The sequence below is a fragment of the Scyliorhinus canicula genome, chromosome 4, assembly GCF_902713615.1.
Source record: "Scyliorhinus canicula chromosome 4, sScyCan1.1, whole genome shotgun sequence".
Classification (NCBI taxonomy): Eukaryota; Metazoa; Chordata; class Chondrichthyes; order Carcharhiniformes; family Scyliorhinidae; genus Scyliorhinus; species Scyliorhinus canicula.
The window spans coordinates 223,058,564-223,075,428 of NC_052149.1; the positions used below are offsets into that span (position 1 = coordinate 223,058,564).

General features: G+C 48.1%; 1 protein-coding gene across 3 annotated transcripts in view; it reads left to right on the forward strand.

The window, feature by feature from the left end:
- Positions 1-16,865, forward strand: part of kif3a (kinesin family member 3A) — a 90,906-nt gene that overhangs the window by 34,786 nt on the left and 39,255 nt on the right. For 2 of the 3 annotated variants that reach the window (XM_038796141.1, XM_038796139.1), the window contains exons 6-10: positions 6,633-6,772; positions 9,975-10,172; positions 14,880-15,054; positions 15,137-15,232; positions 16,417-16,425. In XM_038796141.1, the coding sequence (XP_038652069.1) occupies positions 6,633-6,772; positions 9,975-10,172; positions 14,880-15,054; positions 15,137-15,232; positions 16,417-16,425 (618 nt within the window). The remainder of the gene's footprint in view (positions 1-6,632; positions 6,773-9,974; positions 10,173-14,879; positions 15,055-15,136; positions 15,233-16,416; positions 16,426-16,865) is intronic. The other variant, XM_038796140.1, reaches the window with a different exon arrangement.

Below are 16,865 nucleotides of genomic sequence, written 5' to 3' on the forward strand. Positions count from 1 at the left end.
AATGCCATGCTCCGGTGTCTCCACAGCGGTGTCGATGCATTTACTCCGCACGTACAGTAAATGCCTTTGGCATATCATTAACGGGCCCGATCCGGTATTCTCCGGTGCTTCTGTGATGCTCCGCCTCTGCCAGGAGGAATTACCAACGCCGAGGTTCACTTGTGGTTTTAAAAATCAGCAAATAGGCGATGTGGCTGCTGAGGGAGTGAGGAGGTAATACACGTTTCCAGAGGCACACACCGTGGGCTGGCAGTCCTGTTGCTCGCATGGCTGGCTGGGGTGGGGGGAGGAGGGTGGCGTCTGCCCGGGCTAAGGGGCTGGAGCGGGAGACAACCAGGGGATGGGCTGTGGCGTCGATGTGACCCTGGGACCGTGGTTGTGTCGCGGCATAGATAGCCATTGTGGCGGGCTGCAATGCAGTGATCTTACTGCGCACCTCACTGACTGCCCACTGTGGCCCATGTTTGCGCAGAGTGATGCTGGCTGTATTGATGCCCCACCTCCCACAACCAGAACACCGATGGTAGCCCCTACAGAAGGGCTCTAGCCGGGCGCCCTAGAGTGTATCGGTGGCATGGGCAGCACCAGCCACCAATACCACTGCCGGCAAGGATGGGTGCTGGGGCCAGACGCCCCCACGATGCCGGGCTCCGACGGGGCTAGGAGTGCGTTGTGGAGGGCAGTGCTGGGGGGGGGTTTGTGGATGGGAGAGGAAGGAAAGGGTGAGAGGGACATGCAGGGGCTGCAGTGCAGTCCGGGGCCACCATATTGCCCATGGACCTGGTTGTGCATGGGTTATGCACCATGTTAACATGTCTGCCTTTCACCACCTACAGTCAATGGATTTCAGAATCCAACCAGAAATGGTTTCCATCATCCGAGCCACCGCAACCCTGGGTGATGCACTGAGACTGTACAAGCAGGAGCCTGCCCCAGAGGAACAGGAGCCAGCCGGTGAGGATGGAGAGCTGTCTGCCCAATAGGCAGAGGAGGAAGTGGAAAGGAAGTGTCACATCAGGCCTCAAGTGTACCGGTACGCCTGTCATTGGAGGACCTGCTGGACTGGGTGTATCCTCAAAGACTCTGGCTGAATAGGGAACATAGAGCATATCTGCCGGATCATGGTGCACCTGGAACCGTGATGCTATGGGGGAGGACACCTGTTCCCAGTGGCCGTCAAGGTGACGTTTGCCATGAACTCTTTTGCCACAGGGTCCTTCCTGGTGCCGAGTGGCGACTTATCCGGCATCACGCAGACCTAGGTGCACAGGTGCATCCGTGCTGTCATGGGGACCCTTTATGCCCGCTAAGCACAATATATCAATTTCAATGTGCACTGAGCCCACCAAGATGGCTGGGCAGCGGGATTCACCGCCATTGCCGTGGCATCCCAGGTCCAGGGGGTGATCCACGGGACACATGACCCCTATGAGCACTGGTGCTTGAGGGGCCAGTCTTCACAAACCGCAAGGGGCTCCACTCAATGAACATAACAGCTGGTGTGTGACCACAAGATGCACATCTGCGACGATACTCGGGCATCGTGCATAACTCCTTCATCCTGGCAAACCCGACGGTTTCTGACACCTTTGAGACACCATTCCTGGGTCAGGGGTTTGTTCCTGGGCAGCGAGTTATCCGCTGCAATTGTGGTTGATGATGCCTATCTGGAGGCCTCAGACTAACATGGAGACCCGCTACGACAATGCCCATGCCATGACCAGGGCAGTGATCGAGTGGTGTATTGGCATCCTGAAGATGCTCTGGGGGGGAATAGCGCCAGGAGAGTTTCCTACATCGTGGTGACTTGCTGCGTCCCCCACAACATCGCTTATCAGAGGGGTGACATGCTGAATGATGAACGCCAGGCCTCGTACGAAGAGGAGGATGCAGGGGAGGGCCTGGATGTGCAGGTCATGGGGCGGGCAGGCACAGGAGGCTACACAGTGTGTGCACCAGGGTCTCCCCCACCATCCGGCACTGCCAGTTTGAGGCCTGCTCTGGTCTCAACATGGGTCTCCATGCCTGCGGTCATGGAGCACAGGGACTGGTCCACCTCCCCCTTGGACTGTCCCAGATTTGCCGGGCAATGCAGTTGACCGCCTCCCCCGCCCCCACCCACCAAGCTCTGGATCGCTGCTGCAATGTCCAGGTGGACTTGGTACACAGCTGCCAGACCAGCCCTGCCCACCTTGGCCACCACCCACATAGAGTGCACAAGGCTTTGGACATCCTGACCCATTGCCAATACGTTTGTCCCCAAGGCTTCCACCACAGACACCACCCATGCGGTGTTGGCTTGGTCGACATCGCCTCCTGCCCCTTGAGGCAGTTGGACTCTTCCAACTGCACCTTCAGGCACCGGATGATTGCTGACAACCCCTCATGTAGTCCCTGGCTCTGTGTCTGCATTTCCAGCATCGATGGGACCACTGTTCCAGAAGCCTAAGTCCCATCTGGATGGCAGCTTTCCTCGGGTTGGGTCGCCCTCTGAATGTCCCCCCCCCCCCCCCTCACCTCCACCTGATGTACTGCTGCACAAGTGTGGCACGCACCAGATAGTGCCCATGAGCCTCTTCACTAAAGTGTCTCTGGGATGGTGGAGGCTGTTAGAGACAGCTGTGACAGAATGTTCGTGTCTTCCCCACCTGGTGCTCTGGGACGTCGTGGGCTGTTTTCTGGGGCCTCGCGTAGCTCTCTTTTACTGACTTGTAGCTGGTATTTTCTTGGGGTTGTGGCCAGGTGCGGGGTACACCAGAAGGGCCGCCTCGTCGCCAGGTGATCCAGCAAAACACAAGACATGATGCATGGTTGGGTCGCAAGTTGGGGTAGTGGGTTCGTGTGGGGGTGGTATGGGTTTGGTGGGGCTTGTGCCATGCATGCTATAGGGGCACTGCAGCTGAACGCGGGTTCATTTGCCTGCCCAATGCAGATCACCTCCCCGGCAACTGCCTTCTCTCTGGGCCTGGTGAGTGGCCGCAGGTCCGGCAGTCGCCTTCCAGTCTTCTCTCTCTCCCTGCGATTGTACGCCGTGTTCTCCTGGGGGATGGTAGGGCAGAAAGAACAAAGTGTTAGAGAGTCGAATGCATGCAGCACATGGGGTGGGCAGCTGGTGGCCTTTGTGAACAGGGCACCCGGCCTTGACGGGCAGTATTGGTTATGGCATGGGATGAGAGCAGACTGCCGGCGGGCAGGGTTCGGTCGCCCTCTGGGTTGGGGGGGGGGGGGGGGGGGGGGGTTAGGTGTGTGTGGGACGGGGGGTGGTGCCAGGGCTGGCTACTCACCATGGCTGCCCTGAGGAGGTTGTGCAGCTTTCGGCACTGCTGACTGGTCCTGGCAGTGGGGCCATGGCGCTCACTACCTCTGCCACCTGTGCCCAGGTGCAGTGTACGCCGGCGGGTAGCAGCTTCCTTCCCATGCTGGGGAACAGGGTGGCCTGCCTCTCCTCCATGGCATCCAGCAGGGTCTCTAAGCTCCGCATCCGTGAATCGGGGTGCTGATCTTCGTGCTGCCATCTTGTTGGCAGGGTGAGTGTGTGTATGGAGTGGAATGCTGATATCCAGCTGCAGTGTGTCAACCCCAGGGTGTTGGGCTTGCCACTCCAGTTCTCGGCGGGGGGTGGGGGACCCTCGGCTGGGGGATGGGGGCTCTCTATAGGCGTGGCCCACTATAGGAGGGTGGGAGGGAGGTGCTGGGGGGGCAACTGCTCACGCCACCGCCATGCCAACCCTTGGATCATTTACCAGTTCCGGGAGCAATCCTTGTCCCTGCCCGTCTGCCCCACCGACCACCTTTAACCCCGACTGACTGCCGAGGCCTCTGGCCGTGCAGCTGAAGGCTATTGTGGGTTATTGAATAGAGAATTGGCAATCGTGGTTAAGTGAACACTTCACACAACGCAAGTGCGTGGGTGAGCCGTGTAGCATGATTGCTAGAATCCCAATCACACCTTGATGCCTGGCACTGCCTGAACATTGCGGGAGACAACACCACGGAGGCTGCAGCCAACATCCGAACACCCATGGATGGGACACAGCTCCGGGAGCATGTCCACGGCCGGAGGGTGGGTGGATGCCACGGGGACAGGGTGATGCCTGTGGATTTGGGCCAAGACTTCGGAAGCCAGCTTGCATTGTGGAAGAAAGTGACAAAGGTGTCATAATAGTTGTTCACAAAGGTGTTTAATGTGTTTTACAATCCCCCATTCCTTAATGTGCTGCCCTTCTCCCCCGGTGCACACAGTGATCCTCTATTTTTTCTTCTTTTTAATAAATTTAGAATACACAATGATTTTTTTTCCCAATTAAGGGACAATTTAATGAGACCAATCCACCTAACCTACAGATCTTTGGGTTGTGGTGGTGAAACCCACAGAGACATGGGGAGAATGTGCAAACTCCACACAGACAGTGACCCAGAGCCAGGGTTGAAGCTGGGTCCTCAGCGCCTGCTGGCCCCCCCCCCCCCCCCCCCCCACTCCCAGCTCTGCTGCTACGTTTAGGTGTCTTCCCCAGGATGCACATCTGAGGTGGAAGCAGCCAGCTGCTTACCTTGCCCTGTGGCCTTCGATGCTCCTTGCCTCTTGAGGCTGGAGGGCCCCGGCTCACTTGGCGGTACCTGCACAGCCGTGTTGGCCTGTCCTGTGTGCTGACTTCAAGTTGCGGTCTCGTCGGAGCGGTGGAACTCTGGGGAGCTGGTGGCCACCATTGCTACTCCATGGGACAGGTTTGGGTTGGCACCCCTTCCTCCCAATAGTGTCTATAGGGCCCTGGGATTCACCATGAGATGGAGGGGCAGCTGGTTCGAGCCCAGGATGGCCCTGCATTATCTGGCCCAGCCAGCCTGACGGTTCCCCATGGTCGTCTGCATTGTCATGTTCATGCCCTCGGCGATGCTCCTCAGTGACTAGGAAACGCTCTGCAGTTCCTCGGCCATGTCCCGCTCTCAGATGGACATGTCCCACAGAACTGCATCAGGGTCGGCCTGGTACTGGGTGACATCCCACAGCAAGTCAGACATTCTGCCGAGACTCTCGGCCATGGCCGTCACGCACTGCGCGACGCCTTGGACATCTTTACTAATGGTTCCGATGTCCACTGCGGTCGCCACCCGAGCGGTGATGGCCTCAGTGCCATGCATTGCCGGCGCCATCTCCTGCGCCCGTAGGAGCCTCTGGGACTCTTCCAAACGGCTATGGATTTGCTGGAGTGACGCTGACATCTCCCTCAATGTCCCGGATGTCTGCGGGAGAATGGACATGTGGTCAGTGGGAGGATGGGTCAGTCAGTAAGGCAAAACAACTCCCGTTTGACAGGTCCTCTAGGTGGAGCCCAGTGGTTCCTCACCTCTGCGGCATCCGCCAACCTCTGCGTGGGTGACCGCCCTGTCCTCGGCCACCCCAGTCACCTCCAGGCCTTGCTCCTCGAAGGAGGTGAGGACTCTTAAGTCCAGCATCCCTCCGCCACGCTGAACCCTCTCCTGTCGATTATGGGAGAGCTATTCCTGAGGAGACATAAAAGGGGCATCGTTAGCCATACGCGTGGTTCACAGTGACGTGAGCGTTTTGGGGGGAGCGTTGTGGGGAGGTTTGAAGGGGGAGAGGGTGGAGGGGAGGGTTGGGGGTCGCATAGAGAGTTTGGGGGTGGTCCTCCTGGTCACACTCCCCAAGCTCACAGTTGCCGCCACCTCATCCCAGGCAGCACTGGCTGCCCTGTGGCTGACCCTCAGTCCTCCATGACATCTAGCAGCCTCCCCAGATCTGCTTGCATTAATCTTGGGGTTGGTTTCTTCGGCACCATTATTGCAAGCTGGCTGGGGTTGGCTGAGCAAGTGCAGCTTAAGTGCTGTTCTACCTTGTTAGCTGGGGACTGGCGAGCGCGGTCTTGGCGAATCAGCTGGCAGCTGGCAAGAAGCCTCGTTAAGTGGACCAATTAACGTTGAATTGCGTTGCCGGTCTCGGAAGCTCTAAGTAATTCCCGCTCGCTACCACACGTAGAAATTTTTCCGGAGAATCGCGCCCTTAGATATTCTTTTGGGTGAATTGCACCCATTGTCCTTTTTTGTAAATTACAATTCCAATTGCTTTCTTTAAGTTTGCCAAGATGTTGGGAATAGAACCATCGCAAAACAAATCGTAGCAACATCATAATGTGTCACTGGAATCCTGGAGCTCCCTTGCAAACAGCAACCAGACGGCAGCGAATCAACAAAGCGGCTCACAACCATCTTCTCATGGAGATTTAGGAACAGGCAACAAATGCGGGTCTTTCCAGTGACATGCATGACCCATGAACAAATAAAAAATGTCCCTATTTAAGACCATAATGTAGAGATTGTTGGTTTGTTGGAGTGCTTCAGCACTTGCCCATTGTGCTACTGTGACACTCCGCAATATTGCTAAATAGGTAAATGTGTTATTGTAAAATCTTAAGTATTTGCTTGTGTCTGTAATAGCTCTCCAACTATGGGTACAACGGTATTATAACCATCTGTTGTGCCATCTTCCCATAAGCGTAAGGAGAATTACAATCCCACCATGGTGGATTGGTTTTGAGTCTGGATTGGCTTGGAGTCATCTTATTTTGTATCCCTTTTTTTAAATTCTGATCCGTTGATATTGATTTTCTTTCTAGGTTCTGTTGGTGCCACAAATATGAATGAACACAGCTCACGTTCTCATGCTATTTTTACAATTACCATTGAATGCAGTGAAAAAGGAATTGATGGAAATATTCATGTTCGCATGGGGAAGCTGCACCTCGTTGATCTTGCAGTAAGAACTGGCAAAATACTTATAGAATCCTTGAACAAAGTGGCAGAGTACCCTGTTTGCTCTTTTGCATTTGTGGTTTATTCTTGTAACTTTGCTTTTCCAGAATTTGTCGTTTCTTTTAATATCTAGATTTTTATGTCAATTTCTAATTATCCCAACCTAACTTATGATTTCTTACTGAAGCTCAAGTTTAATTTACTTTTATCCCTTCCTCCTTCCAATTTTTCTTCTTGTATTCAAATTCACTCCTTATGCAGTTTTCAAGATTGAGAAAAGCTTAACCTGTGTATCACCTAATCACTTCTAGATTTATCTAATTAAAAAAAAAAATTGCTGATTTTCTGCACTTTGGATGATTGTTTATATTTCTCAGTTAAAGTTTTTAAAAAGAAAACACAACAAATCACTTGAACACTTTTCCACATTATGCAGCGGTATTTTCGAGTATTTTTGTGATGAGTGGCAATAACAGTCTCGCTAGCTGGCTGTCGAGTCAGTGACAGTCTCGCTTTGCCTCGTTTTGGGAAAGTCAGCCGTATTAAGGACCCAGGGATTAAAATACCACCCATTGAAAACTCCTGGCCAATTAAAAGCCGGAAGCTCTATTACATGACAGCACCACCATGGAGGTGGTGGCTGCTACTGTAGGGCACACACCTGAGTCTTGATCCCAGGCCACAGGTGAGTGATAGCAGGAGGGGACTCACAAAGTGGGGGTTGTGTGTGGCAAAGGGGGTGTTTGGCAGCAAAGGCAATGTCATGGCTTGCATCCCCTGCCCCCTGTGCTGGGTTACTTGATGGACCAGTGTGCTTTTGAAGAAGTGTTTATATTTTCTCTTTCACCATCCCCCACCCCACCCCAACTCTCCCAAATCTCTCCATCACATATAAGACATAAATCGGGTGTGTGATGGAATACTCTCTCCACTTGCTTGACTGTGAGCAGGTGTGGAAGTATTCCAGGAACTTGACAACACTGGGAAAAAGCAGTCTGCTGGATTGGCACCTCACCCACTAGCGTAAACATTCCTTTCAACATCTGTGCACCATGACTACTTTCTGTAAGATGCACTGCAGTGTCTCCAATGCTTCATAGGCAGCATCTCCCTAACCCACTATCATTCTTTCATTGTTGCTCGGTCAAAATTCTAGAATTAGCACTGTTGGCCCCGGCCTGATGTCTTGATGGTTTTCTGCTATTATTTTAATTTAGGTGCCTCAGCCTTGGTTTGATGTTTTAATATCATCTACATGTCAATTTTTCTTTAATATCTCTACCCCCCCCCCCCCTTCCTCCCGAGTATTTTCTTACAAGATTGCCAGTGGGTTTTCTTTCAATGCCCTTTTGAATTAAGCATCCAAGTTGCTACCTGTGCCTGATACCAAGGATCAAGGTGCCATTTTCTTGTTGCTACGTAGCTTTTCTCCTCTTGGAGCAATTGCATTTTTTGTTTTTTGCAATATAAACAAATCATTAAATGCATGAGTGAACTAGTTGTCAAGTAAATTATGAAGTCAGATTATGCCAAAGGTAACTGCTTGTTGGGAGTCCACAGGCTGAGCTGAAAGTCTCATTCCTCTTGCTTTTTTTTGTCGTCACATACATTTGGAATGAATAAACTTCTGTTTATAATCAATAATAAAACTGAAAAGACATTACGTTAGAATTCCAGGAAATTCTTATCTTATCTACCCTCTCTCTGTTAGCCTTGCCATCCTCCCACTGGCTTCATTCCTGCATGTATCCTATCAACACTTCCCTTCTCACAGGAAGGAATAATTGCCTATGACAAACTTGCAGATATTTTCCATTATAAGCATTGACATGGGAATTTGTAATGGAGGTATAAAAAAGTACAACTATAAATGGAGAATAAATTACATCTAAAATCCTCGTTTAACTATCCCACCGCCTTCTAACACCGCTTCACCTGAAGAAAAAAATTGATCTGGACTCCTTTACAAATCCATTGCGAAATTAACTATTATTTATTTAGAATACTTTTATATGAGTATTATAAGAAACTTGGGCCGGGATTCTCCCCTACCCGGCGGGGCGGGAAGTCCCGGCTTGTTGGAGTGGCGTGAACCACTCCGGCGTCGGGCCGCCCCAAAGGTGCGTAAGTCTCCTTTCGGGGGCCAAGCCCTCACATTGAGGGGCTAGGCCTGCGCCGGAGTGGTTGGCGCTCCGTCAGCTGGCATGAATGGCCTTTTGGCGCCACGCCAGCCAGAGCCGAAAGGACTTCGCCGGCCGGCGTAAGTCCGTGCATGCGCCGGAGCGTCAGCGGCTGCTGACGTCATCCCGGCGCATGAGCAGGGGAGGGGGGTCTCCATGGCACAGGCCTGCCCGCTGATCCTGCTGGTCAAGTAGGTGTTTTGATTCCCGCTGGCAGGAGAGGCTGATCAGCGGCGGGACTTTGGCCCATCGCGGGCCAGAGAATCGCCGCGGTGGGACCCGCCGACCGCCCCGTTATGATTCCTGTCCCTGCCGAATCTCGGGTGGCGGAGAATTCGGGACACGGTGGGGGCGGGATTGACGTCGGCCCCGGTCGATTCTCCGACCCGGCGGGGGGTCGGAGAATTCCGCCCCTGTTCTTTAGCCTTTTTGATTTCACCTTTTCAGACTACTGGTCTAAGCGACTCATCATTACTGTATCTGTCCATTTCATAAATTAATCCAAAGCTATGCTCTTAACTGTTATACTTGGTTGCATATTCAAGGCATTTATTGCAGTCTTTTCAAATAAATATCCCTGCTGCAAGTTGACTAATGATAAAACCATCTTGTATTTGGATGCAGTTCATCTGGGTGAAAAATTAAGTCTTTCATATGTGTGGTATCTGTTGATATAACAGTAAGGACCAAAATTGGTGGGAACATAATGAATATAAACAACCGATAGATCAAACAAGCGCTCTCTCATTTTTCACAGTTAACTTTTTTTTGCTCAAAAAATTAGTTTTATTCCTCAGTGTTCGTAGTCTGTACATAATAGCTAAATAAAAGTGCAAATTTAAAATATACGGAAAAAAACATGCAAACCTAAAATCTCATGATCTGTCTTTTCTCTTTACAAATACCGATTATTTAAAAAAATATATATCAGAAATAACTTGCTAATCACAAAAATGGCAAGTAAAACTCAGAATTTTTACAAGATGTTGAGTGCCAAAGGATTGGTCCCATCTCATTTGCTTGCAGGGTTCTGAAAGACAAGGAAAGACTGGAGCCACTGGACAGCGATTAAAAGAAGCAACAAAGATCAACCTCTCATTGTCCACCTTGGGTAACGTTATCTCCGCTCTTGTTGATGGTAAAAGTACACATGTGCCCTACCGTAACTCTAAGCTGACACGTCTACTCCAGGATTCATTGGGAGGCAATTCAAAGACTATGATGGTGATTCTTTCCCCCCCCCTCCTATTGATAAATATGGTGCATTGAGAATAATTGATGCAACTTTGTGTATTTCGATTTAATTTAAACTACAAACAACATATACTTTGGCAGCTAATTGTTCATATAATATGTATCTTTGTTTTAAAATGTGACAAATTAAGCTGTTGTTTGATTCTTATATTGTTAAGAGATTGTTGAGTACTAAAGGTTAAAGGGATTTTGTGAGAAAGCATGGTTGAGGTAGATCAGCTATGATCTTGTTGATTGGAGCAGGTTCAAAGGGCCAAATGGCCTACTTAGCCCCTGTTTCTCAGTTAATACTTGTACTATCTATAGGTTAAACGCATAGGATTATGTAAAATATATGCGGCACAGAAATAGACTCTGCATCCCAACTGCTCCAGGCTGATATTTATGCTACACTCTAGTCTTTTCCCATCTTTCCTCACCTAACTCTATATCAGCATAATTCTCTGTACCCTTGTCCTTCATGTGTTTGTCTTATCTCTCCTTAAATACATCTATGCTATTTGATGTAATCACTCCCCTTGGTATCTGATTCCATGTTCTCACCACTTGGAGCTGGAGAAGTTTCTTCTGAATTCCCTATTGGATTTCTTAGTGACTATTTTATATTGATCAGCTCTGGTTATGCTCTTCTCCACCAATGGAAACATTCTTTATCCAATCTATCATTCTGTTCATAATCTTAAAGATCATCATTAATTGGATCATCCTCAGCCCCCCTTTTTTTAAGAGATTTAATTTCCTGATGTATGTATATATGTACCCACACGTTCCTGTTGTTACCCTTGTAAATTTTCTCTGCACCCTCTCCAGTACCTCTGTGTCCCTATTTATAATCTTGTGAACAGGACTGTATGCAGTACTTTTGAGTGTGGTCTGACCAAGGTTAGGAATATTGGGGAACATAGGAAGTAGGAACAGGATTAGGCCATTTGGTCACTTAAGCCTGCTCTGCTATTAAACTAGGTCATGGCTGGTGGTTTACTTCAATGCTATTTTCTCACACTATCCCCTGAACCCTTGATAGCTTTAGTACCTTGAAATCTATTAATCTCTCTCTTGAATGTATGTATGATTGCGCCTCCACAGCCCTCTGGGGTAGAGGTTTGGTATCCATTTACATAACCTCCCTACTTTTCAATTCCATCCTCTGGAATAAATCCTAGTGCTTATAATGTAAATTGTGAGCAGTAATGGCGTCAACACTGGTTCTTGTGGATCATCACTAACTTCCGCTACTGAACCTTTATTCTCACTTTCTGTCTTGCCAGTTAGCAATATATTCTACCACCTGTCCTCTGATTACACATTCTTTTGCCTCATTCATTAGTCTGTTATGGGGCATTTATCAAATACCTTTTGAAAATATCTGCTAAATTGCATCTAGTGCATTACCATTGGGCGTGAATTTGCCACGCCGTTGCACCCGGTGCCGCTCTCATTGCGCTGGGAGCATCGCGGGAGAGACCCAGTCGGCAGGTGCAAAACCGGAATATGATCCAGATAATATTTAAATGAGCATCATGTGCAGCCTGTTTGAGACCACATTCTCTCCAGTGCTCACCAACTGCATCGGTGAGGTCTCAACCAGGTACCGATTAGTACTGATTTCCACAAGTGGAGACAGGCGTGATGGACACTTCTGGTGTCTGGGAGGCCATTGGAGAACTCTGGGTGGTCGGGGTCAGGGCAGGGCAGGGCAGTACCCTAGCATTCTGGCAGTACCAACGTGGTGCTTTCAGTGTGCCGGGGCACTGTCCGGGTTCTGGCGAAGTTTGACAGTGTAACATGCAGGTTGGCATTGCTATGGGTCAGGGCCCGGGGGGGGTGCCATGGCCATGAAAAGGGGGTGCGGTATGAAGGGGCATCATAAAGATTGGGGGTTCTGAATGAGGGAGGCCCTCACAAACGGCATATGGGTTGTGCTCACTGGTGGGGAGTATTGCGGGGGGGGGGGAGGGAGAGGAGGAGGAAAGAGGGGTAAAACCCATCTCTACGGGGGGTGGCATTGTCTATGGGCAGGAGTGTCGGGGACCTTCAAGTTCATTTAGTGATGGAAGTACCCTTTCAAAATGGCTCCCCGATCTGAGGAGCCGGTCTTGCCAGGGAATTCAGCTCTCCATTACTGAAACAATGTGGGCTAGACCAGTGAGATACTGCCCAAGGCCCAAAAAATGACTTGTGTGGGTGTATCCAGGTCTGGATCTCACCCAGAAAGCCGGTAGGAAACGCCCAGCCAAACTCGCCCAAAATGACACTTGGTTCTCCCAAAAGGGATAAAGTCTCCTAGCGAGCACGTTTAGCCACGTGTTTCCCGGCGCTCGCACTGCCGAGAAACACCATGGCTATAAAACGCGACTTGCGTTGCATAAGAGGCCTGGATGGGAAACACGCGGCCAAGACCACACATAGGCCCATTTTGTACAGTGGGAAACTCAGCTCGCTGGAACTCCCCATTGTATCAAGAGATCGGGATGCCATTTTTACAGGCCCCCAAAATGATCCCCGAGCCCAAACGTAGTTTCAGAGTGTCCCCGGCCCCATCGCGTGCGTTCAAAAATATACCATCTTAGCAGTGTCAACTTGGCATCCTGGTGCTATCTGGGTAGTGCCAGGCTGGCACCAAGGTGGCACTGCCAGGGTGTCAAGCTGTCACCACCAGGCTGCCCACGTGACACCAGCAGTGCCAGGTCACCACCCAGCCCAAAGCGCATGCAGCTGGGGCCACAAATCCCGTTAGAGACCCCCACCAGTGCTGTTCTGTCTGGTCCCTGTTTGTGAGGCTTACTGCTTTGCTCTAATATGCAGATTTGCCAAAACGTGATCTCACCCATTGTGGGCTGGATTCACATTGCAACGTCTCATGAGATCATGCTGAATTCTGCAAGGCGTTGCGGGCTTGGAAGATTCCAGGGGCGAAGTCTCCCGTCTATCGACAGCCACGCTGAGCCGTAGCGAGAGATTTTCAGGCACAGTCTGGCCGTTGGATTGCACCCTCTGTCATCTTATCGGAGAATTGCGTTCATTGTCCACATTCTGCCACCTCAATTCGGTACATTTGGTCAATCAAGAGTTCCCTTTTAAAATCCGTTCTGACTATTCATTATTATATTTTTCACTTTTGGATGTATTTTAATATATTGAATAGGGATTCTATTATTTTCCTACCACGGATTTTAAGTTGGCTGGTCTAAAATTCCCTGAGCATGTTCTGTCATTCTTCTCAAAGTTCACTGTAAAGGTAAAAACCAGTGTAGTTAGTTGAAGCGTTTAGGTGAACTATTTTGTTCACTATTTTATGAGCTATTTTGATGACTGCATTTTTCAGAAGGTTTTAATACAAGTTGTCATTTTTTAAAAGGCTGAAGGTTTATTTTACTGATGAAATTTAGTTACTCCGATATGGGTTTCTCTCAAATTCCACTTTTAATGACTTTCTTATATCACAAACCACCACCGGCTAAACGAATGAGTAGTCAACCTAGTACAATGAACAAAGAAAGGTACAGCACAGGAACAGGCCCTTCGGCCCTCCAAGCCTGTGCCGACCATGCTACCCATCTAAACTAAAATCTTTTGCACTTCCGTGTCTGTGTCCCTCTATTCCCATCCTATTCATGCATTTGTCAAGGTGCCCCTTAAAAGTCACTATCGTCCTTGCTTCCTCCACCACCTCCGGCAGCAAGTTCCAGGCACCCACTACCCTCTGTGTAAAAAATAAAAAAATAAAAAATAAAAAAACTTTCCTCGTACATCTCTTTTAAACCTTGCCCCTCGCACCTTAAACCTATGCCCCCTAGTAATTGACCCCTCTATCCTGGGGAAAATCCTCTGACTATCCACCCTGTCAATGCCCCTCATAATTCTGTAGACCTCTATCAGGTCGCCCCTCAACCTCCGTCGTTCCAGTGAGAACAAACCGAGTTTATTCAACCTCTCCTCATAGCTAATGCCCTCCATACCAGGCAACATCCTGGTAAATCTCTTCTGCACCCTCTCTAAAGCCTCCACATCCTTCTGGTAGTGTGGTGACCAGAATTGAACACTATACTCCCAAGTATGGCCTAACTAAGGTTCTATACGGCTGCAACATGACTTGCCAATTTTTATACTCAATGCCCTGGCCAATGAAGGCAAGCATGCCATATGCCTCCTTGACTACTTTCTCCACCTGTGTTGTCCCTTTCAGTGACCTGTGGACCTGTACACCTAGATCTCTCTGACTTTCAATACTCTTGAGGGTTCTACCATTCACTGTATATTCCTTACCTGCATTAGACCTTCCAAAATGCATGACCTCACAGTTGTCCGGATTAAACTCCATCTGCCATCTCTCCACCCAAGTCTCCAAATGGTCTAAATCCTGCTGTATCCGCTGAACAATCCTCATTGCTATCCGCAATTCCACCAACCTTTGTGTCGTCTGCAAACTCACTAATCAGATCAGTTACATTTTCCTCCAAATCATTTATATATACTATGAACAGCAAAGATCCCAGCACTGATCCCTGCGGAACACCACTAGTCACAGCCCTCCAATCAGAAAAGCAACCTTCAGCTTACAGGGACAAATCTTATCTGTTTGGCACCTCCTTACAGCAAAAGAACTAAGTTTGATAGTCTTAACATGCAGATTTGAACTTGCATCATTTTTCTATTCACATTTTTTTCCTTTATCAGTGTGCAAACATTGGACCAGCAGATTACAATTATGATGAAACCATCAGTACTTTACGATATGCAAACAGAGCAAAGAATATCAAAAATAAAGCCAGAATTAACGAAGATCCTAAAGATGCATTATTGCGCCAATTCCAGAAAGAAATCGAAGATCTTAGGAATAAACTGAAAGAAGGTATAGACCCATCGTGTGGAGGAACATTGAGCTCCTAATGAAATAAAAACCATGATTAATTGAAATTTTTAATGATTTGCAGGGGAAGAAATCTCTGGTTCAGAAATTAGTGGCTCTGAAGACGATGATGATGAAGGTGAAAGTGGAGAGGGAGGGGAGAAGAAAAAGAAGCGAAGAGGTAGACACTTGAAATAAACTTGAATTATGCCCTTATTTGGTAAATAATGGAAATGGGGATCAAGTGTTCAAATTTAATGTTATGGGAAGCTTTGTTTTATGATAGATTTGTAGTGGTCAGTAATAATTCGTTTTCAAGTCTTATTTTGTCTCTACCTTCCCTATTTGACCTAATTTAAACTGGGAAGATTGAAGCCTCAACCTTGTTTAGTTATTTAGCTCCATTTAGTTTTTAAAAAGTGGAATCAATATAAAGTCAAGAAGTGGAACTGTGCTGCTGTTTTGATGTGATGTCTGGAGTATGTTTTCTGTTCTTTCTCTGGTTGTAGGGGTTTGTAGGCAAACATTTAGTTTCTATTCCTCACTGTCCAGCTGCAATTTGAATATTATTTTTTAGTGGTTTGGTAGGAGTGCCTTGCTGCACAGTGTCTGTCTAAAAGACTTTAATGACAAATTGGGATTTAACGACAGCTGATTTTTATTTGCAGATTTTATAAACTAATTTCAAATTCTAAAACTGTCATAGTGAATTTGGATTTGTTCTATTTGTCCAGCCCTCTGCGTTACTCATCCAATAACACGACCACTATTATACTTCGAGTGACAACCATTAAGCTGTCACAACTTTTCTGTTTATGTACGTCAATTCAAATATAATACTTAGTGCCTAAATATAAAAGAGAAATTATAGTATATTCTGGAGGATGGAGAGAAGTCGACCTGTGGAATTTAACTGAGGCTCAGGAGTTTAAATGGCTCAGACCTTAATTTTGGAACAATGGACTTGTTTCTAAAAGTCACTGTTGCTCGCCTGCCAAAACTGAACCGGAGGTAACATTTGGGCTCCAGATTTGCATTTTAGTCTACAATTTTATAAGGGATGTATGGGTTGTTTAAGCAAATTTTATGTGAGAACCATAGTTCAATCAATTTCTGTTTCAGTTAATTATCTTGTCCCTGATAATACCATCTACTTTTTTTAATTGCTGATCGGTTTGGTTTGTTTTTGCGTTATTGGCTTTAACCTTTAATTGATTTTTTTTTTTAGCGATAGTCTTCACTTAAGTCTTCATTGCTTTGACTGCCTGAAATGCAGAAAGTAATGATTTCCATAGAATTTAATTTGTTTCTTCTCCCTCCTGTGTTCACATGCTACCTGCCTGTCGCTCGCTAACTTAATTCAAGATCAAACAGGTTTGTGGCTCTCTTTTTATTTTCCTATTCAATAGATTTTTTTTGTGACTACTTTTCATAAGGTTAGTAGTTTGTGTAAGATTTGAACTTGATGCCATTAGAAGGAATATGTTAGTACATGTTTCTGTGGAGCATCATGTACCTTTTTGATAACGAATAGGAAGAAGAATTGAATAAACGGAGATAAAAATGCTATCAAAATAGTATTGATGTTGACTAGAATTGAGTAGTGTGGAGCAAGGAAGACCCGAAGCTCAGGACCATGGGGAAGTCTTCTTGGGCAGTCCCTCAGTGTCGAGGATGACTTGCTTCCACTCTGGGGAGGTGGGTTCTGCAGTGGTTGAATAATGCAATCCTGGATCCACAGACTCTAACACAAGTTTGGCAGGTGGTGTTTGGTGAGGTGGGTGGGACGCTCTGGATTCTGCATTCCCCTTCTG